A 22,574-nucleotide genomic window follows, 5' to 3' on the forward strand; every position below is an offset into this window, starting at 1 on the left:
CGACGGTAGTGGAGACGCACACACGAGCCGGAACCGTTGACAAGGTGACGACATTAGCTCAACTGCCTTACACCGAGGTTAATTAATAATAGGCTGAACGAGCGGCTTTTTCTTATTTACATTTTTAGTGTGGATATACGCTTTTTTAAATCCAGCAATTCATTTTGCCCTTTTTTGGAGGACTTGAGTCTGAGGCAAAGGCCATTTAGCTCTATGTAATTCACATGAATCCTGCTGTTCTATTGATGCCATATTTGCGGGGGCTGGGCAAACATTTCTTTTCAAAATGGACTCCCCTCCCTTGTGGCTATAAAATATGGTGATAAGCTTTTGTTTTGTTTTTTTGTAGCTATTATGATTCTATTGCTAAAAAAAAGAGGTTTTTAACTTTTACTCCTTCCAAAACAAAATTTTAATGCCGCACATTTTCAGCCTATTTCAGGAGACAGAAGACAGGGTTTTACTCAAAATTGTGGTTTGATTAGAGCTGTCATGAAATGAAGTGGAGGGAGGTCAGACAGGAAGGTAAAAGCTCAAAGGGGGACACAACAGCAGGTTTGTTATCAGAAGTATTGCTTAATGTTTAAACAAATCAAACACAAACAGAAAAAAGTTTGATTCCTTCTTTTCTCTGCTGATTTATATAATTAATGATGTATAAGCTAAAGGTGCATTAACCTGTACCTCTCCTGTCTCATTAGAATGAAAAATGAAAACAGGACAACGCTGCTAACAACCATGACAGGAGGCCCTATGATTACATCAAAGTGTAAATAGGTAACCAGGTTTCTGAAAAACATGTCAGAGCACACAAACCAGAGGGACGTGCTCATCTGAAAACATCCATTTCATGGCATGACTCAGATATCCTAGGACCTGAACTTGCTGGTTCCTTGTTACAGTCAGTTCAGTAAGTCAAGGCACATTTTTCAGATATTAGGGAGTCCATCAAAGTAACGGATTATCTTAATCGTTAAAGGGGAAAGAATGAAGCTCTCTGGAAGGTGAGACCACTGTTAAACAGAATGCAACAGGGGTGCCAAAATATTATTGCCCTCACAGGCCGGTGTTTTAAATGGCAGCCGAGAAACCAAATGCCACAACTTCAGAGCCCTAGCTTTAACAACATTTCTATATTTGTCCCTGCTCGGACTCCTCTAAGCTTTCACCTTCTTGCTCTAAAATCTGGCCCTCTTCCACCTCACCTCCTGACAGCAGTATGAGTAAAATCCTATCTGCCACACCCAGCGCTCTGTCACACCATCCATGATCACTGTTACTGCCATGGGGAGCATGACCCAACAACCCATGTTTAGGTGAGTATTAGGAGTGCAGAATGGAGTTTAATAAAAAAAAAAAAAAAAAGGAAACAATATCATTTCATCATACTAAGATAAAAAATAAATAATTTTCCAAAAAGAATCTTCTAAACATTTATTTCAACTACTATACTTAAATTATCTAAAAACAAACAAACCAACCAACTATGAAACATTTATTCTTCTGGGTCTCAGGAGATTAGGAGCAATCATCACAGTATGGATTGATTTGAGACTAAACCATCTTTTGTGTGTTGGAATATACACACATAAATTTTACAACAAAAATAAGTTTCCCTTTGAGACATCGGAGAAATTAGCACATAGATCAGACGGAATAATTTCCAAAAACATAGATTTCAATAAAAACTTTATGATTCCATTGATTTTTATTGAAGGACAAGCTTGTTGTGACACACGGTGTGGTTCATGACTCCCTCTGGTGGAGAAAGGCTGTAATGACAACCAAGCAGTTTAAATGGCCGTTACTGTCAAATGCTTTACTCCCTTTCAAACCAACTCATATTTACAAAACATGAAGCCTAGTGTAGTTTCCAAACCTTGAAACCACTTAGGCAGTGAGAAGGATATTTTGACTCCATGTGAGGTACCTCAATTAATATTAATAATAAAAAACATTATCCAGCCATAACAGTTCTTAATTTGACACAGCAAACCAAGGATATTAGTCTTATAGCCTAACAGTCCACATTAATAAAACATCTTCCCAAGTATTGCTCATCAGAAATCTGAAAAATCTGTCATTACATGCGCTCAGCTTTAAAGAAACTGATGTTTTCTACTTTGTTATTTATATCCATTTGTGTGAATTTTTTGTTTCACTGAGACATTTTTGCGGGTCAATGTCACAAAAGAAAAGTGGATCCACGTAATTCAACGTTCCCTGAAAATAATATATTTCAGAACAGAAAATAGAGTTAAAACACGCAGTAGTCAAGCTGACACACTCAACCAAAAAGAAATAAATCATGTAATAAATAAAAGCATTATCTTATGGGTGAACTCATAAGCTGTTATTATAACCTCCCCAATTCGTTAATAACCTGAAAACTCATCTGATTTAATTGGTGACCCTATGTTGGTATCCTGACCTTTGGCCTGGGAACCACTAATGCAAGACCTAATCTATGGCTTCAGTTGACATCATGCAGATACACCAAACCTTTCATCAACCAATTTATAATTATTTTTTATAATACTTGATTAAGTTTATAAATGATAAAGCTTCCCTTTGGTAAAAGCTGAAAACATCTTTAAAGTCACTCTAAACTCTGCAGTTATAAGAAAAACAATGACATTTTTGAGCAAGTGCCTGTCGCTCATGTTGACACAAACACCATGCCACAAAGCTGCACAGTGTACTTCCTCCGGTTTAATAAAGGCAGAACATACAGAGTACAGAGGGACAGAGTCACAGGTTTACTGCTTCCACAGTGATATAAAGTTTTTTTTTCTTTGTTCTTCACCAGTGAAATGAAAGAAAGCACAACTCCACAATGAGATGATTATTATATGACCTGGCTTTTTTTTAAATACACATATATGGAGATGTGCAGTATTTCCCCACCACTTCCTCGAGGTGTGGGGTGGCGGTTCCTGCTTCAAAGAGTGCAGCAGAGCAAACAGGTGAAGACGTCACTGGACCCGGCAACAACGCTGTGCTCATTACTGTAAGTGCAAAGAAACCTGCTAATAGCAGTGAAGCTAGTCCTGACCAGAGCACTAGCAGCCGCTGATTACGTTACAGTTGCACCCACAGCAAGCACAGGACGGGCTTTGTCCTGCTGTTCCTGGCTCTGCAACACTAAGAAAACTCAAAGTTTTATCTGCACTGGACGTTGAAAGGAAAGAAAACAAAAAGATAAAAAGCAGAAATGAAAAATGACCGTCAGTCAAATGAAGGGAAACAGTGACACGCACACACTGGAGCAGAGTTTCTTCTGACATGCCCCAAACCAAAAGCAGATCTTCATGCAAGATGGATATCGTCCACACCTCAAAATTCGCTACAATTTTTTCCCTAAAATAATAATAATAATAAAAATCATATTCACATCATATAACTTCATGTGTGTTACGTGGTTGTCCATGCCATACCAGTGGGGCCCGCCCCACAGTTTGAGAACCACTGCACTATAGTCTCCAGAGATGTGAGCGTAATCTCAACCTCTGCTGTGGCCATGGGACAGTAAAACAATGAGGTGTGTTAAAAATAAAAATTCTAGCAGAAGTCTTTGCATCAAGTTAAAGAGGACCAAGAGCGCTGCGAGACAACCATCATCTGCGAGGTAGAACTTCATCTGACCCCAGCCTTGATGTCTGATGGTCTCATATTCCTCTTCCAAATTGGAGGGATCTGCATCACAGAGAGAAGAAATTATTTTTACGGATGCATTTCTCTGGATCAGTCCAGGGAAAGGTGTGCATAGTGTTACGCAGACTGGACTTTACAGGAACACATAACAAGGCACAGTGTCTGTGTATGCGTTTGCATTACTCGTGGGGGTACTGAAGTCTCTAGATGCCGTCCCAAAAATGATAAAAGTCGCCTCCATATCAGCCCACTGCCCAAGAACATGAAACCTGTTACCAGCCAGAAAGCGCGGGGGTCCTGTAGGAGAGACACACAGGCAGAGCAGTGCATAAATATCTGTTCATAAACATTAAGCACTAGTTACAACTATTAAAAGTATTGATCAGAAGTTGTCTCACATCTTCGAAAGCTGTTGTCAAATTCATTCCAAACGCCACACCTATTAGGCCAAATAAGGAAAGGGAGAAGGACCCCATGGTCAGCTGCAGATTCAGTCGCATCATCACGTTCCGGTGGCTGGAATAAAGCACACAGTGCTCTCAGTGGCTGCAAGAAATCATACAAAACAAGAGAACGCCTGATCTGGCAGAGAGGTGTGGGATGCCAGATCAGGCGCCCCCCTTCCGGCTCTCTTCTCTTTTGTCTTACTTCTCGCTATCACCTTTTCTATCCCTTTGAAGAAGTGAGGCTCTTTAAATATTAAAGAGGTAAGTATTACTTTTGTTTTGCAGTGAATTGATAGAAGAAAATAATTTAGAAAACTAAACAAAAGAAAGTAGAAATAACAGTGACACACTCCTGATCAACCCTCGCAGGGCCTCCTTGGATGAGGGTGTCTAGTGATAATGGCTGAAACACCCAATGAATCCAAGGTCCACCACTGATGATGGGTCCCAAGTTATATATTTCTGTAATTCAGACACACTGTTGAAATAGCACTTCAGTTTTGTCTCATTTTATTTATTTTGTAAAAATGTGTACTGAAACTTCTGTACTGTGGCAGAAAAGGTAGTTTTGCTGGTTTTCCTTATGAGAACAAAGTGGGTTGCATGTCGCCCTCGATATAAAATGAGTCTCACATTCCTAACCTAGACGATATCTGACATCTGGGGGAAAAAAAAAAAATGCTAATTAGTAACAAAACTGGGTATATATTAGAAAAAAAGAAAAAAAAAGGCATCCCACAGATGGTAAGTGTCTCTGAAATAACTTCTATTTTGAAATAATGGATGCCATCAGCTTATTATCAGCAGGCGTGCGTGCGTGCGTGCGTGTGTAACTGCACATGGCAGGAGTAACGAGCACGTTTGTGAAGGCGCCACTGTTTCTGAATCACATTTACAGTCCTGTGAAAGAGGAACATTCTGACAGGCGACTATCCAGTCGTGCGCCCAAAACTCTCCTTTCACATGACTGTACTTATTTTGGAGCAACATTTACTGCAATTCAGATAAAAATCTTTTAAATACGACCTTGCCTTCTTCAGGATGACAATACCAAACCGCAATCTGGACGTGTTAGAACATCCCCCTAGCTCACAAAATTCCACACGAGTACAAAGATGCATCAATTTTTAGTAAATTTAATTTTTCTTGTTAAATTGTAGATGGCAAAGCATTTTTTTTTGGGGGGGGGGGGGGGGGGGGGGGGGACTGAATAAGATCAAATTCAATCTTCAAAAATAATGGCTTGTTAAGCCTCATTATCAGTGTTTTGAGTTTGTTGCTTCTCAAAAACATCAGTCTATAGTGTGCATGTATACATAATGTATAGCCAATTTGTACGTACCTGTCCAGATTGATAAAGATTACACTCTCAGAGTCGTCTATCAGACCCTTCAGCTCTCTGGCTCTGTTCCCAAGTTCCTCGGCCTGTGTGAAGTATTTCACGGTCAATATGACAACAATTGTACAACCTACACCTTACTGACAGCCCATCACAACTGCCACAGGTAACATGTAAAGTGTTTCAGTGCTTCGGATATTAAACTAAAATAGAGGCAAAGAAATAAGTAATCACCATAGCAGAAGCATAAATGGGTATAAATGCTTAGATGAAAATAAAAAAATAAAAACATACGAAGTGGTCGTGGCTTGATGAAATCTATGACAAATGTGTCCTATACAATGTGTGAGCATGCAGCCTTTACCAAGACTTTTGCATAATTGCAATATTTGTTGATCATGTTAAAACTCGGGAATTTAAAGTACAGCTACCTGCATATAATAATTCTCCAATAAAAGCTCCATCTCCTCAGCGTGGTCAATACCCAAACTGCTCTCTTCACTAAAAAGGCAGACAGACATGAGGTTATATACAAAATAGAAGCACACAAGTTGAAGAGAATGGATAGATGGATGAAAAATAGAAGTACAGCTGGGCCTGGCAGTTTGGGCAGAATTAATTTAATTTGAAAAAACAAAACAAAAACCCACATACACAGAAAAAGGTTAACCTGTAACGTATGATCTGCAGGTGAGTGAAAACAGACTGGAAACAGACTTTGATCCTTGGGAACTCAACAAATTCGTGTCTTTCTTTTTCAACATGCTTCACCACTGACTGGAGATTTCCAACTATTTTTAAGATACTGTGTTCAGCACCCATATACATGTGTCTGAGTGCATGTGTGACATACAAAACTCTTGGGTCTGTCCATTTTGTGAGACAGAACTCTTCAACCGTCTCATCCTCATCCAAGACCTTCAGCATGGAGTCCTTAAACATTTTTATGTCTGTCTCCAACTCTGATAAGCTGTAACAGGCGTGAGAGAAGGGAAAACTTACAAGACTGTAAATCTTTAGGCTGAAAACTTCCATTTACATATATGCCAGATGCCATTAATGACTTCTTCAAATACAATTACATGTCTTGAGTGATTCATTACCTCTTGCTATTCTGCAGAAGTACATGTAGTTTACTTCTATCAGCAGAAAGGATTTTAGGGTCTACGAGGGATTCCAGCGTATCCAATATGACTGGTTCAACTTCATTCAAGCGGGCTTGCAGCGTGTTTACCTGTTGACACAGATAATACAAAGCTTCAGGTGTGTGTCCTTGACTTTCATTCAGGCTTTATCTAGGTTAGACCACGCTTAATTACACAAGCACTCTGTCTGGTCTGATCGGTTTCACCTTGTGCTGCAGGATGGCTTCCAGTGCTCTGAACTCGAAGGGCAGAGTGTGCGTCTGTGACGCTAGCTGGGGGGCGAGCTCCAGAACTAACCAGCGCTCCAGTCCAAGACCACGAAAATCCAAGACCATAAGAGACTCCGGGGTCAAGATGGCTTTCAAGGCCTGAAAAGACAGCGAGTGGAGGTTATGGGCTAGAGCTTAAACAAACAGACGAGGACAAAATTATTACCCTCCCTATTAAATATAACAGAAATTTTCTGTTATATTTAATAGGGAGGGATTTTCAGTATAACATTTCCAAATACACCAATTGTCTTTTTACTAAGTATTAATTATTACTAGCTCCACACAATAAATTATTTCAGAAAAAAAAAATATTAGTGTCAATATTATTAGTATTACACACAGAGGATGCTTCAGAGTGTGTGTGGAACTGGGAATTTCGTCAAGGTGGAAGGAATTAAGCAAAAACAGAAAGCCTCAAGCAGTCACCAGTAAACCTGGGTCTTCCAGCAAAACATACGTTCTCCTGGTGAAGAACAACCTCCAGAAGACTAAAGTGAACATTACTGACTGGCTTGTAAAAAGCTCCAACTTGAACGCTAACGAAAATCTGTGGGGTGAACTGAAGACAAGGGTCCATAGCAGAAGATCATTAAATCTGCAGGAGCTTAAGAGATTCTCTAAGGAAAAAAATGGGCTGTGAGACTTACTCACAGGACACAACTGACTATTAGCATCAGTGAGACTAGTAATTTTAATCCTGGTTTATGTCAATAGTTTTATTTCTTTGTGCAAATTAAAATAATGTAAGCAACCAAAATGAAACTAGGACGTTTCCCGTGTTGCAATTTCCTTGCTTTGTTTAACAGCCCTTGGGAAATGCTGAAAAATAATAATAAAATTTCCACAGGGAGGCCAAAAAAGTCTGTCCTCATCCACATACTCTGATCCAAAGAGTGAATGTTTAAAATATGCTTTTTTGTTAAAGACTCCATGGCTGAATTTCCTTTAAAGGCTTTGGAGACATGACATGGCGCCCGGTTAACGTTTTACTGTTAACATGTCAGTGCTCTGTTTGACTCTGAACTGTAAATATTTGTGGTTAGAGATTTGAAACTTGAGCACCAATCAGGATCTAGTTGTGCCTCCCTGGTCCTGAGTCCCACTTAGATACCGCCAACATACAACTGTGAATGGTCAGCATGTCACAGCCTGCAGAGACCTCACGACGACATAACAGAGCTGAAAACTTTTAGTTCTTCAGGTAATGAAGCATTCTGTGTGTGTACATTTGTTTATGTAGCACATAACTACAAGCTTGTATTGCAGTAACTGCAGTCTCAGTCACTTACTGATCACAGTCCTTGCTTATGTTTGCTTTACACTTTATTTCCTCTAATTTTAGACTGAAACATATCTTCTGTGGTTTCTACCCTTGTACAGTCAGGACTAACGATGGCTGTGAAGCTGTCCCATCTCTTCTTGCTGCTGGTTATGCCGAGTTTCAGTTTGACCAGTGGACAAAAATGCTCCACATCTGACTCCAGCTGCAATCAGTGCATCCAATCCGGCCCTGAGTGCGCTTGGTGCACTGCCCCCAACTCTAGCATTCACTGTCATACTGTGAAGGGGCTGCAGAGAGCTGGCTGTCATAAAGGTCATATATATAAACCTCAAAGCAGTGTGCAGGTCATCAGGAATGACAGCAGGTAAGCTGTTTTAAATACCTCTTTAGTCATTAAAGGACACCTGACAGTTTTTTAGTGTTCCATACAAAAAAAAAAAAAAAAAAAAAAAAAAAAGAAATTAACCTTCCAAAGTTTTCTTTTGTTTTTATTAATATGAAAGTTTCAGATTGGATTCAAATATATTTTGGAACAGAAAAGGGCCTTTGTTATGATTTAAAAAAAAAAAACTTACAATGTTATTTCTTGTGATTCTGAACTTCTGCAGAACAGACATAGCAGATGCCAAAACCATCTTCCTGCAGCCCCAGGAGCTCGCCATTCATTTGAGGCCAGGTGTGAGCCAGTCCTTTCCTCTGTCAATCTCTATGCCAAGTGATCATCCTACCACAGACCTGACTCTAGACACCAGCAACGTGCCAGCTGGTCTCAACATCACATTCAGTAGCATAACTACAGGAAACCCCTTACTCATGCAGGTCAGAAAAAGAAATCCTGTCCAACACAGTCTCTTGCAGAAAGAAAATGTTCCTTCTTGTTTGTCCCCCAAAAATCAAATTATTCGAACAACAGTTCCTCTGGCGCTGCAGGTAACTGTGGAAGCAGCACAATGTCCCAGTAAGAGTGACATCTCAAACCAGAACAGCACTGGACCCTGGTCTGTCCAGATCACACCCAGAGGCTTTGCAAAGAGTGTGGCGTTGGAGGTAACTTTGCAGTGTAAGTCTGCAGCAACCTAAAGCAAGTCTTCATGAGACTGTTAGAAAATTGAGAGTTCAATAATTCAGCTAATTTTTCTTCAGTGTGATAATAACATTAAAAATCTATTTGCTTCACCAGGTCAGTGTAGTTGCACTGAAAACAGAGAGGAAAACAGTCCCACCTGCAGCAGCCACGGGGCGCTCGTGTGTGGGCGTTGTGTGTGCTATCAGCCTTATGTTGGAAACCTTTGTCAGACTGACATAACTTCCTTTGAGTCAGAAAATGAAGACTCCTGTCGCTCACGCCCTGGCGCCCCGGTGTGCAGCGGCCGGGGTGTGTGTGTGTCGGGCATGTGTCACTGCAACCAGCGGGAAAATCCAGAAAAGATACGCGGACAATTCTGTGAGTGCACAAACTTTGACTGTCCATACCACGAGAACAGGTAAAAACAAAAAGTTGCCACGAGTTTGTATATAAAATATACCGATATAAAGTTATCACACAGCTTCACAGTTAAAACACTACATTTTTAATCTGACAGAATATGCGGAGGCAATGGGATATGCGAGTGTGGAATGTGCCGCTGTTATGCGAACTGGACAGGTAGTGACTGCAGCTGCAGCACGGAAACTGCTTCCTGTGTGGCAAAAAACCAGCAGCTGTGCAACGGTAGGGGGAACTGCGTCTGTGGAAAGTGCCAGTGTTTGCCACAGTACCAAGGGCCGACCTGTGAGGACTGCCCTGTTTGTGTAGCACATTAGAGATGGGAGCAAAGATGAACACGTGAGACTGGATATTTATTTACTTCTTATACCGTACGATGTTTTGCAGACACTATCATTACTACAAGAAAATGAAGATATAGAAACACACCATCATCTGAACACTTTATAGACAAGAGAAGCAAGACTGCTTTAACACCGTATCCTCTATTTGTCTTCCACAAACTCTTCACAGAGCCAACATTGTGAAACTTTAACTTTAGTTAAAACTGTTTGCTAGACTTTCTGTATCACTGCTGGTTATGATGAATGAGCAGAGTGTGCATCTCCTCCTCTGAGTATAGTTCTTGAACTGACTGTGCCTTCTCATTCGTCATCAGGTGTGACAGAAAGTGTGGCTACCTCATCGTGACAACGGTGGAGATAAAATACGATGTGCTGAGAGAACAGAATTCATTCATTCTGTAAAATGATGAACCATGATGGTTCCAGAGGATGATAGATTGTAGGTTGGACTAACATATATATGATAACAGGATTTTTACTTTTCAAAAACATGATAAAGATCATCTTATTTTGATTGAAAGCAACATCTGAAAAATTAAACTCCAGTTTTTCGGCTCAGGTGCGGCTCATGCTACGCCTCCTGTGGTGTAAGAGGAGCGTGGCAGACAAAGGAAAAAGAAATAAAACATACCGCCATTCGTAAAATAATGCAGTTATTTCTAGCAGTGAGGCTGGTAGTGTGTTGGAAGCGTAGGTCTCTGGCTTGAAGACTTAACTCCTGGCAAAGCTCCGTCTTCTTTTTTTCTTGAAGAGAAAAACAAAGAGGCACACATGTACATATAGTTGGGCCAATCTCTACACATGAAGTAGAGGTTGAAATACAACTGATTTTTACTCATGGATAACAGAAGTGAGTCACTGGTGGTAACACAACCCATTAGTGGCTGCTGCACAGGGGAAGTAACACAGAAACACAGCAGTGATGGACAAAAATGTGGTGCATGTCCAGTTCCACACATAATAAAAAGGATACGGAAGAGTACTTCAGGGACATGTTAAAAAAAAAGAAAGAAGAAAAGATCCCTATGCTCTGTCACAATGCCAGAGATAAGAGAATCATCAGTCTCAGTGCCAACAACATGTAAACATTAATGAGGTTAATTTCCTCACACTTACCAAATGACGTCACATTTCCCTCTTGGTCAAACTTCATCTGTCAAAGAAAGAAAACATGAAGCTGATTGGTTACATCAAGCAACCACATCTTCACTGCATTTTTGCACAGCGTTGAAACACAATTGTGTGAAATGTAAATAATAACAATAAATTACTTGAGCATTCCAAATGCTATGCTTATTTGTTTTTTTTAAATATCTATCCATCTCCACACACACGGCTGATCAAATGACAAGTTTGTTTGTTACTGTTGGGTTTTTTTGTTTTTTGTAACAAAACCTTATTTTTGATGCCAGCACCAAAATAATAAACAAATAAATAAATAAATAATGGTGTAAGCTGATGACAGGTCAGTAACCTCACAGGTGCTGAGTGTTTCTAAGGTAAAGATGGGGAGGATGTATGTTAAATTATAAACGTGTGAATGAAATCTACAGGTTTTGTAAACAAAATAATAAGATATTGTTTATTGCAGCAAGACAAAGTGACAAACCACATCCCAAAACCTTTCAAGTAGTATTAGCAACTATTAATTAATGACTGCTTAAATTAATTTCTCTCTTACCACTACAAATGCCGGAGCTACAGTGGAAGGAGGGGCGTCTGAGACTCTTCTGCAGATAAAGGACACTGTTCAAAGAAAAGACCAAGTTAAACCATGTGTGCAGGAAAGTATTTGACATGTAACGTTGAGCAGTACCTTGGACTACAGCAGAAAGACAATAGCTTGGTTCTCACCTGTATGTACAGAGCTTTGGGTCGGGATAATAAAGTTTAGAATTACAAACCTTAGCATACAATTCTTCATTATTCTAACTTAAAATGCAGTCAAGTGGAAAAGAAAATTTTAAAGGGAGACTATGTATTCCTGTGAAAAACTCACTACATCCCATGATGGGCAGCAACAGTTGCTTCTCTAAGATCAGTGCTAATGTGTTTTCTTCTTGGCACTGTGTTAATATGCATCTAAATGCTCCAAACCAGCAAACTACCATAACGTCTGCTTTTATAGGGATGCTCACGCTTGCTGATGATTAGCTAATCAAATACATTTGATTAGCAGCAGCTGGCTGCTCATTACCCTCCTAACTCATATGAAAGCAGTAAAGGTGTAATTAGTCTCTTTTTTTACATGCTGTAATAGATAAAACCTTAGAATTGAAAGAGACTATTTTTACCATGACTGTAAAGACAACTATAGGTCACGTGGAATACTTGTATACTGTGGTCAGTATGAGCCAAATTAACTACATCATCTTACCAGGCCACACTACGCCTCTCTGCAGCAGGTTTCTCTCAGTTCTCACTGCAGCACACTGAGGTCTTCTGGTCTGACATGTGGATAAAGGCAGTGCTTGACTGACCAGTGAATTCAAGCAGACATCACTGTAGTTCCTGCTGAATGATCCCAGTCTTACATTTCCCTGTGGCACAGAGTGTCCCGTTGGACAGAACTCTGCAGCTCTGCTATAATAGCTGAGGGTTCTTGTCCCACCAAGTCGTGAGGAAAAAGGACCAAGAGAGTTTAAAAACCACTTTGGATGAAAGTTCGCACAGCCGGCCAGCAGTAACTTGTGCATTTTGATCTCCACACCAACGCAACACAAAGCCTTTACGCAGACCGCCATACTGGCGCTGGAGAGCTGATGTTCACCACAGGCAAGGGATTATACCAGGCACAGCAGCAGGGAAGGGAGGAGGATGAAATTAAGACACGCTTTAACTTCCATAAGCAAAGAAAGCTGCAAGCACCAAGTGTTTACAATCCTCTCATTAGTGGTGCCTCGGTGCCCTCCAGATGTTTGCCAAGCTATGTGTTAGACGAGACAGTCCTGACCCACAGGTACAACAAGAGTGAAAACTTCCGTTACATACGTTACAGTAACTTCACAGTACACATAAGTATCTCTCACGCGTACATTGCCTCGCTTTCACCTGCTTTTATAACTTTCTTCAACTTCGTCTCGCGGCTGTTTGTTATGCTAACTATCTTAGCTGCTGCAGTATAACAAACATGCTTCACTCACAACAGCCGACAAGTTTTAACGTGACAGTAAACGCAGACACGAGTATCACAGACAGGTCACCTGCCGATGCCTGTAAAGTGTCCCGAGTCTACATGTGCGGCTGTGTTTCAACCTGAAAACACAGCTCCCCGGCTTAACGTGATGACAGGAGGACAGAAGAGCACGGGCTCTCTGGACCATAATGCACCGCGGCGGCAGCGCAGAGCGCCGAAGATCGTCCATGATTGAGGTGATCACTCCGACTGAGAACCTTTCCATCAAACACACCCGTGGCTGTAGAAAAAGGTCATTGAAACACACAAAGAGGATTAATAAATACTGAGGCCACGAGCGATCCCTTTGCATTACATATAAAAGCCAGTATCCGCCAGGGAGAGACAAGTATGGGAAGTAAATAAAGGAACTAAATGTATGGAAGCTTGTTTCTGGAGAAGAATTCAATAAAATACATAAAATAACAGGTCGACTTACTCTGTAAGTTTGTTTTGCGAAACAAACTATGGTACGTCAAAATGCTGAAATTAGTTAAATACTAATATATTGTATTTTTAATAAATTATTAAATTTAATAAATTCTAATTATAATAAACTAGTCAAAGGCTGCCACAAAACGATTTAAAGTTTATTTGTTGTTGTTTTTTTATTTGACCGTTGTCTTATTTGAAGTATCACATTAATACTTCTGTTTCATGTATTGCCAGCTGTAACAAAGGATTTCATGAACTTAGCTATACATTTAATTGTTTCCTAACTGTGGACTTCTCTGTTTTCATTTAAAGTGATCTTACCACTAACATGTTAATTAGCTAGGTGAAAAAGAGCTTTCGTATTTCCACCCTAATATTATTATTTCTGTTTCCTTTGGAGAAATTGTTTCCATGTAATCTCCCGGCATAAATGGCGCTTCGGTCCTCTAACGCAGTGAATAAAACTCTGAGTGTAAAAGCAGAAGAAAACATATTTTCTCGCTCTGCAGTGATTCTGCTTTTCGTGCATGTCTATAATAATGTTTTAATTAATTATTTTTCTCCTTGTGGGCTCAGTGGTAAAAGCGGTGTGGGCGCAGCCGCGGAGGTTTTTGTCAGCATCAGCATCTTCTGCTGGATGCGGATAACCGGAAGATGGTGAATCAGAGAGGAAGCGTGGGGATTGTATTGTTACAGTTACAATCCCGAACCAGACCGCGTCCATTTTAAAAAAAATAATTTCTTTAAATGTTCAGTATTTTGCGGGTGAAACTCTGAGTCGCTTGGCTGCCATGTTCCCGTCTTGTTACTCCAAACCTGCGGACAGCGGCAGTAAGAGGAGCTCCATCGCTAAGCTGCTGCTCGGGGTGTTTGTGGTTTACATGCTCCACACCGCCTGGCTGTTGTACGGTTTCCTAAACACCAAATCCTGCGATGGAGGCAGAGGAGAGCACTGCATCACCTCCTATCTGGCAGCCAGACCCAGACTACAGGTTAGAGCTTGTCTTATTCCTGATGGCAAATCTCTGAGATCCAGATCCATAGGTTTGAAAAAAAATCTGTCCATGTGCTGCTCAGCAAGAAGCCCTTATTGCTAAAGTGTACTGTCTACATGGTAGTTAGAGAAAAATATGATAAATTGTCATTTGGCATTTAGGTTTGTGTCGTTTTTGTGCACATCTACTTTAAAACTATGGCATTTTCATGCATTCTCTTCATGAAAATATTGATAGATCGTTTTGTTTGCAGGTGTTTACTTTGTGAAATCTGTAAAACAGACACACATTTGAAGCACAGTCAGGATTATCTCGTCGCTTTCATTTTGAAAGGAATCTCAAACTAAGATGGAAACCTTGTTTTAACATCTCGTCTTCTCCTTCATTCAGATGAGTGTTTTTACCTGTCTCGTGCCAGACAACAGCCCCCTCGAGCTCGCTGTAAAAATAGACCCGTTCGACCCTCACTCGAGATTTGAGAGGTGGGTTTGACATGTTGATAGCTGCACAGGAGCAGACCAACAATCTGAAAAATTATTTGTTTATTTTTTAACATAATGGTAGCAGCATCGCAGTTATTGCAACATAAATCTTTAGTCATATAAATATATAGTCATCAAAAGACTTTACCGACCACTGATCACAGTGACAGTCACAGTATGCTGCAAGTACTCAGTAATGATTAGCATATTTGATTGTTTATGAAGGCCTAAAACACGCAGTTTTTATTTTTTATGCCTATCTCTCTCTCCACAGAAAGGTGCATGTCTCTCTGCCAGGAGAGACTCGGGCTAATGGCACCCTCTTTGCAGTTGTTTATGTGCACAAGGCTGGCGTTTCACCTTTGGAGGACAGCAGAGAGGTCCACTATGCAGTCCAACTCACCACCTACATCACCCCCTCACGCACCGACGTCCAGAAAGACAAGGAGAAGGTACATCATCACTCAGGACTGCTTCATATTTCACCCAGCATGTTGCCTTTACATATATTCGATATAATGGGGCCTTTTTATGGGGCCCAGCTGCCTTGCACAGTGCATTATTTATTTATTTTTTTGGTTCCACCCAGAAGCCGAGATCTGAGAACCCTGTATCCCACTGGAGACCCCACCTGTCACTCACTGTCATGTCAGAGGACTTCACCTTCACAAAGGCTGGGCTTCCCAGTGACGTGCGCCGCTACATGAGAGTGTAAGTCAGATGAAGCTTTGGAGGTCAAAGCCAGGTGAGCTGTCAGCGTACTGCTGACTTCTGCTGTTTTGCTGCTGCAGTGGCACCGAAAGGCTGAGAGGAACAGATACTTCTGACAGAAAATCAAACACACTGGTGTTTTGTTGCAGGTGCTGTGTTATTATTCAAAGGGCGCAATACATATTGAAAAACATCTAGAAGAAAGTCCGCTTTAGATACAGTGTCTGGTGCAGTAAAAGTATCATCACAAGGGTACATAAATAAATAGCCCTTTGTCACTGCTCGCTAGCCAAACAATTCTTTAGTCTTTAGTAGATATTAATTTATATTAATTAAAGAAAAATAATGAAAATGGGGAAAAAAGTCTCTTATCTGTAAAAGATGATCCTCTAGATCTGGATCACAAGTTACAAACAGCCACTGGTAGACTCTGTAATCTCTCAGCAGGCTGGAATTTAAAGGCAAAGTAAACCTGTTAGACCTCTCAGCTGCTACCATTAAGGTGCCTCAGGGTAAGGTGTTTAAGTGTATGGATGTGTACTGTAAACGTGTTCACAAATTTCCCGGGGTGAAAACAAGGATCACTTTGAATTAAAGAACCTTCCTGCTTTTCTCTGCAGCTCTCAGGAAGGCAGACAGATGATGTACCTCCCTCTGCTGATGGTTAATGAGCTCAACTTCAGAGTCAGAGACCTCATGGTATAGGAAGCTTTTTCTAGTAAACTTTAACAGACACTTGCTTATTTTGATTATTACTATTTTTTTTTTTTGGCTGATTTAAAATGAACACATATCCGTTTATCCATTCACCGACAGGAGATCAGCAGCGGCACCGTTCAGCTCCCTCTCACTGTGTCCTATGAGGGAATCTCTCTGAGAGGATTCAGGTTTTGGGTCCACCTACAGGACATGGTTTATTCCCTGCAGCAATTCGGTGAACTATTTATATAACAGACATATGATTTAAGGCATTATAATGATTCATTAATCTTAATTATATCATATTAATTATATGTGGTAGCTTTTATTTGTACTCAAATACAACCCAAATAATACCTCAGCTCATCAAAATGAGCTCATCCATTGCTTCTTTGTGTCTCCAGGCTTCACAGACGAAAACATCGATGAAATTAAAGAAGCTCTGGTGGGATCCAACCTCTACCTGTTAGTGCTGACTGCTTTCATCACAGCTTTGCAAGTAAGAGAGCATATTAACACGGACTTTGTGGAAGGAAATGTAATTTCTTTTCTAAATGCTTTATTTCCTTTTTTTCAACAGCTGATCTGTGAGTTTCTGGCTCTTAAAAATGACATCAGCTCATGGAGGAAAAAGAAGAGCATGGCGGGGATATCGAGGAAGACAGGTGACCATAATCATGTTAGGAAAAAAAAATATGCGTGGCATCGGTCAGCTCAGAAAATGTTAAATTCCTTTTTTCGTTTTCAGTTCTGTGGCGTAGTCTCGGTACTTTGCTGATTTTCCTCTATCTTCTGGAGGAGACCAGCCTGCTGGTGCTCCTTCCTGTCGGACTGGGAGCGTGTGTGGAGGTAGTTATTAGTATATCTGGTGTTGCTCAGACAAATTAGAGTCAAATAAAGATCAAAACAGAGAGTTATAAACCAGTAATCGCTTATCCCACCAGGTGTGGAAGGTGTTTACAGTATTTAAGATCCAGATACAGTGTAAAGGCAACAAGCTTCATGTGAGTATGGAGCACTTGCACATCTGTGTTCACAGCAGTGTGGAAGAATGCATCATACAAGTTGTGATCTCTAAGTGATCCGTCTTACTCTATAGGTTAATAAACTGGATGAAGAGGAGAGAAAGACAGTGGAGTACGACACACAGGTATCAGTCTGTTTGTTTTATGGCTCCTTTAATATTCTCCCTCGGGCTTTCTTTCATTTTTACATTTTCATCTTTGGCTTTTCCCTCGAGGCGTCCAGATACTTGTCCTACTTGGTGTATCCCCTGTGCATCAGTGGAGCCGTTTTCTCTCTGGCCTACTTACGCCAAAAGAGGTGAGCCAATCATCAAATTCATCTCGTCGCTACTTAATTTGTCATTATTAAAGCGGTGCCAGACTTCACATTTGTGCCAACCTCCTTTAAAAAGTCACCTTTTAAAGATTCTCGTCAGATCTGAATGTTTCTTACATTTTAGTCTTATCCATAGCTGCCTGACATCCACGTTGTCTATTTTTAAAACTCATCTTAAACGCATTCTTTCTCTTTGGCCTTTGACCCAACATTAGACATTGATCTTGTTCATTTTTTATTGTGTTATAGCTGTTTTTACCTTTCATAGTTTAGAGTGTATTTATCTATTTTTGTGTATAGGACTTTGTGTCTGATGTAGCTTTTTTAAAAAGAGCTTAATGAATAAAGTTGGTATGGATTGGTTATTATGTATACCCTGAAAAGCCTCTGATTATTTCATTGACAGTTACTATTCCTGGCTGATCAGCACTCTGGTGACTGGTGAGTTTTCTTGCATCCATTCTCAAAGATTATCTATAATAAGTACAGTACTTAATTCTTAATAATCTTTCTTTAAAACTAACCTTACTACTCCCTATGGGCTCATTTAAAAAACAAAAACAAAAAAAAAAAACAAGGCATCTTATTTCATTGTTATGCTGACGACTCACAGATTTGCCTACCACTGAAAAGTAAATCTGTGAGTCCTCTGAAGGGTTTACTAGATTGTTTGGAGGATGTTAAGGCATGGGTGGTTTTAAACTTTCTTAACTTAAATGAACAGAAAACAGAAGTCATTTTGTTTGGTCCCTGTGACCACTACGACTTGGGCCCTTTAGAAGTTTATTAAAAAAAAAATCTTTGCGAGGAACGCAATCTAATGTTTGGTAAACAGATCAATGCTGTAATCAGGACCAGTTTCTTTCATCTCCGGCTACTTGCAAAAGTGAAGCCACTCCTCTGTTTTAGAGACTTTGAGAGAGCTATCCATGTCTTTATTCAGGTGTCAGTCTGTCATCAGTTAACCGACTGCAGCTGGTCCAAATCACTGCAGCACAGTCACTAAGGCTACGTTCACACTGCAGGCGAAAGTGCATCAAATCCGACTTTTTTGACCCTATGCGACCCATATCCGATCATGCTATGACAGTGTGAACGGCACAAATCCGATATTTTCAAATCCAACCTGGGTCACTTTCGTATGTGGTACTGAATCCGATACATATCCGATGTTTTAGAAAGCGACTGCTGTTTGAACGGTCATGTCGCATTAAATCCGTCTTTTACGTCACTGACACAAGACAGACGCCAATTATCAGCGCCGGAGAAGACATCACGAACACTTCCTGGCCATCCAGTGTAGATGTCAGTGAAACTGTTGGGAAGACAAAGTTGGAGAAACATGAACATTTTATTTGTACTGTATAATCTGCAGATTCTGACAGAAATCTGCAGCTATCCTTTGAAGCACCGCTCCTCTAAAACAGCAATAAGGATAATAATTAGGCCATATATAAATAACAAAATAACTTTATAACTTAAAGCAAAATTGGGAAACGTAAAGTCCGAAACAAGCCTTTATATTAAGGGCCATCAGTCAAACAATATTGTTTGCTCTGGGTCTAAACAGAGCGCGTTGTGTGTGACGTCTTCTTTTGTGCATGCGGGCCGCTTTGAGCGTTCACACTAGAGCGCGTTTGCTGTCGCATTTTATTTGTAGTGTGAACGAGCAGACAAAAAAATCGGATTTGATAAAAAAAATCGGAATTGAGCATTAAGACCTGCAGTTGCAGGACTACATATCTCTCATACTAGCATCCTCACACTGGCTGCCAGTTAGTTTTGGAATTTATTTTATTATTTGTTTTTAAGGCGGTTAGCACCCTCATACCTTTCTCATCTTTTGAATTGGCACACTCCTGCAAGATCACTGAGGTCTGCTGATCAAATGATCCTAGCTGTCCATTAAAGCACAGAGGAGACCGGGCCTTTGCTGTGACTGCTCCTAAACTGCGGAACAAACTGCCGCTTCACATCAGGACCTCTCCAACATTAGACACTTTCAAAACCCATCTGAAAACCCACTTTTATTCCTTAGCTTTAAATCAGCTGAGTTTGCACCACTTTTATTTGTCATATCTCCTCATTTTATTCTCCGCTTCTTAAATTTTATCATCTCTTCCTATGTTTTTATCTCTTTTGATTATCTTACATTTACAGAACCTTGGTCAAGAGTTGTTTTAAATGTGCTATATAGATACATTTGACTTTGACTTTTACTATTATTTACTTTTGTATTTATAATACCTGCCTCCTCGCCTCAGGAGTGTACGCCTTTGGCTTCCTGTCTATGGCCCCTCAGCTCTACATTAACCACAAGGTTTGTGTGGCAGCTAAACAGCAACACTTCAGAAATATTTTCTTTGGCTAAAATTTCTACGTTAAAAATGAAAACAAACCAAACCTCCTCCCCCTCCCTTGTTTGTTCACTTTCTACTGTGGGACAGCTGAAGTCTGTGAGTCACCTGCAGGGGACAGTGTTGATGTACAGGGTGAGTATTTCTTGAGCTCATTCACAAGCAGCATCAGCAGGTTTCCTTTGTGCTGCGTTTGGTGTTAAAGCGATTGAGTTCGGTCAGCTATCCTCTCTCGTCTCCAACAGGGAGTCAACACGCTGATTTCAGATCTGTGCTCCTGTGCCTCCTTTTTTTCCTCCTCTGGATCCTTCTCTTCCTCGCATCAACTTTCCTGCTTCAGAGATGAGCTTCTCTTCTTTCTCTACCTCTACCAGCGAAGGTACGATGACCCAAAAATAATACCACAGTCCCAAACACACATGGAGCAAAAACACTCACTGGCCTCTTTATTAGTTACACTTTGCTATTAAGTTGTTTTACCCTCTTTTTCCTTCAGAACTGTCTAAATTCTTTATGGCACAAATTCATTAAGTGCTGGGAACATTAATGTGATATTTCAGTCAATATTGATATGATAGCACCACAGATTTGCTGCAGATATGTCAGCTGCACATCCTTGATGTGAATCTCCCATTCCACCACAACCCAGTATATATATATTGAGTATATTGTAGGTACTCCAGTACAGCTGCTTTGCTGATTGTATGTCACAAATACAGATAATCAACACGACATTCAAATACTACAACAATATGCATACTTATATTCAAGATAATCCCAGTGACTTTAAGTTGTATTATTTTCAAGTACAAGCCATATTCTGACATTTTAGACACTCTTGAGCCTTTCTTCTTTTCTGTTTGTGTAAATCCATACTCACAAATCAATTTGTATTTCCAACATAACAGCAGTACTCTCTTGCTTTTGTCTCACTCATGTCTGCACCAGCCGTTTCGCCTCCAAACCCAGAAAACGAGAGCCCGTCCCTCACACCAAGAAAGTGAAGACTCAGTGAGGAGAGGACAAGCTCATCTTTTCAGAACTCAAAAGATCAGCTCAAAAAAAACAAAACAGAAGTGAACTAATGAGCCTTGGGGATGTAAAACAGAGACACAGGCAGGACACATGCCCACATGTGTGCCACAGCAGCTCCTGACCGATTCAGACTCTGCACTGCTGCATATTCGCGGCGCTGCTGCTGCTTTTTGCTTGGCATTGATGAAGCTTCCCCTTGACTGCTGCTTTGACTCGGCTCCTTCATCTATCAACATCTCTGCTGTACATTTTATGCTGGGTGACCTTTCACAAATGATTTCTGCAGCATCACATCAGCGCTTGTAACGTGGATTTATTTGCCGGATCCTTCTCTTTATACAAACACGAGGGAGCTGGAGTGTTTGGGTACGCTGCGAAGGATTAATCCTTCAACTCGGTGATTCAACAATTAGTCTTTCTGTCACTGAGCTTCACATGATTCACAGTTCAGAAGAATCCTTATGCATCTTGCAGGGACACATTGTCCCACATCAGCTCAATTTTAATCTCAAACAGGTTATTTTAGCCTTTTATCTCTCCTCATTAAAAGCCAACTTTCTGCAGAATGCAGTGCCTGTTAACCCCGCCTCATATGCCATCGGAGAAAGTCCCTGCCAGCTGGGCTGCTAGGAGGCACCAATTCTGGAAACATATTAATCAGACTACATAATGCAGCTTCAATCACAATATGGAAACAATGGGGTAAAATACAGAGAACTGGATCATTTAAACTGCTACACGGTGAGATGTGGACTTCTTTTTGCACATTTTTCCATAAACTAAACATTATTTTCCTTATCAACACACAATCTATCTTTATAACAACGATGAGAAGAATCGATCTGCAATGTTTGGCTATTTTTTATTTGAAGCATGATGCTGTGTTTTAGCCACACCCTGGATGCTGATTGGTCTGTGTTAGAGGTCAAGTCCAATACATCATAGGGCACTCTAAGTCACCTCCAGTGATGCTTCTTTTGTTCATCTTAAATGGCATGAGATAAAGTCTTCCTATTCACTATCAAGTTGTACATGCCGAGTTAGTTTTCCTGTCAGTTTACTGCAAACCGATTTGAAAAAGACTATCTTTGCCAAATTAGCACATAAAAAGAAATATAAAAGATAAAAGCATACAGCACATCTGCTTCATTAAAAGACGTCTATTCCTTCTCACACGGCACTGTCAGTCCATCTGAAGCTTTTTACTGTGCTCGCAGGCCCGCTGCATTAAACTCAGTGCTGATTTCTGACTGAACTGCTCGAACACAAACATTTACTTCAAAATTGCTGTTTTTTATGTTTTAGTAATGCACTCTGCCTGTTCATTGTTTTGTTTTGTTTCAAATAAACTGGAATTGTAAATGTAAATTGACTGA

General features: G+C 40.4%; 3 protein-coding genes across 10 annotated transcripts; 2 read left to right on the forward strand and 1 right to left on the reverse strand.

Annotated features, from left to right (window-relative positions):
• Positions 1 to 2,692: 2,692 nt before the first annotated feature.
• mrs2 (magnesium transporter MRS2) lies at positions 2,693 to 13,334 on the reverse strand. 4 transcript variants are annotated; one of them, XM_076889758.1, is made up of 14 exons: positions 13,172 to 13,334; positions 12,503 to 12,727; positions 12,346 to 12,415; positions 11,650 to 11,714; positions 11,085 to 11,121; positions 10,600 to 10,712; positions 6,791 to 6,952; positions 6,543 to 6,673; positions 6,293 to 6,409; positions 5,871 to 5,940; positions 5,443 to 5,525; positions 4,053 to 4,170; positions 3,838 to 3,951; positions 2,693 to 3,696 (listed from the first exon to the last, which is right to left on the reverse strand). In XM_076889758.1, the coding sequence occupies exons 1-14, from the start codon at positions 13,331 to 13,333 to the stop codon at positions 3,637 to 3,639; spliced, it is 1,527 nt and encodes a 508-aa protein (XP_076745873.1). In that variant the 5' UTR covers position 13,334; the 3' UTR covers positions 2,693 to 3,636. The 4 variants fall into 4 exon arrangements, with proteins under 4 accessions (XP_076745873.1, XP_076745872.1, XP_004565226.2 ...); XM_076889757.1 differs by having other exon boundaries at positions 12,346 to 12,727; XM_004565169.4 differs by lacking the exons at positions 12,346 to 12,415; positions 12,503 to 12,727; positions 13,172 to 13,334 and adding exons at positions 11,823 to 11,836; positions 11,968 to 11,987.
• Positions 7,955 to 10,605, forward strand: LOC101484829 (integrin beta-1-B-like). Of its 3 annotated transcripts, none has more exons than XM_012922963.3 (7): positions 7,955 to 8,057; positions 8,237 to 8,502; positions 8,747 to 8,957; positions 9,069 to 9,198; positions 9,319 to 9,622; positions 9,722 to 9,963; positions 10,283 to 10,605. In XM_012922963.3, exons 2-6 carry the CDS (start codon positions 8,249 to 8,251, stop codon positions 9,939 to 9,941), a joined length of 1,119 nt encoding a protein of 372 aa, XP_012778417.1. In that variant the 5' UTR covers positions 7,955 to 8,057; positions 8,237 to 8,248; the 3' UTR covers positions 9,942 to 9,963; positions 10,283 to 10,605. The 3 variants fall into 3 exon arrangements, with proteins under 3 accessions (XP_012778417.1, XP_076745875.1, XP_076745874.1); XM_076889760.1 differs by having other exon boundaries at positions 9,722 to 9,849; XM_076889759.1 differs by lacking the exon at positions 7,955 to 8,057 and having other exon boundaries at positions 8,234 to 8,502.
• An 832-nt stretch (positions 13,335 to 14,166) lies between the features above and the next one.
• Positions 14,167 to 22,546, forward strand: LOC101484181 (lipid scramblase CLPTM1L). Of its 3 annotated transcripts, none has more exons than XM_004565163.4 (17): positions 14,167 to 14,570; positions 14,964 to 15,055; positions 15,330 to 15,507; positions 15,648 to 15,766; positions 16,387 to 16,465; positions 16,583 to 16,700; positions 16,870 to 16,964; positions 17,046 to 17,130; positions 17,214 to 17,314; positions 17,410 to 17,469; positions 17,565 to 17,615; positions 17,706 to 17,788; positions 18,213 to 18,247; positions 20,071 to 20,126; positions 20,254 to 20,298; positions 20,409 to 20,542; positions 21,112 to 22,546. In XM_004565163.4, exons 1-17 carry the CDS (start codon positions 14,370 to 14,372, stop codon positions 21,176 to 21,178), a joined length of 1,599 nt encoding a protein of 532 aa, XP_004565220.2. In that variant the 5' UTR covers positions 14,167 to 14,369; the 3' UTR covers positions 21,179 to 22,546. The 3 variants fall into 3 exon arrangements, with proteins under 3 accessions (XP_004565220.2, XP_004565221.1, XP_076745887.1); XM_004565164.3 differs by having other exon boundaries at positions 14,168 to 14,570; positions 15,645 to 15,766; positions 21,112 to 22,545; XM_076889772.1 differs by lacking the exon at positions 14,964 to 15,055 and having other exon boundaries at positions 14,399 to 14,570; positions 15,645 to 15,766; positions 21,112 to 22,545.
• Positions 22,547 to 22,574: the final 28 nt, after the last annotated feature.

The sequence above is a fragment of the Maylandia zebra genome, linkage group LG11, assembly GCF_041146795.1.
Source record: "Maylandia zebra isolate NMK-2024a linkage group LG11, Mzebra_GT3a, whole genome shotgun sequence".
In the NCBI taxonomy this organism is placed as follows: Eukaryota; Metazoa; Chordata; class Actinopteri; order Cichliformes; family Cichlidae; genus Maylandia; species Maylandia zebra.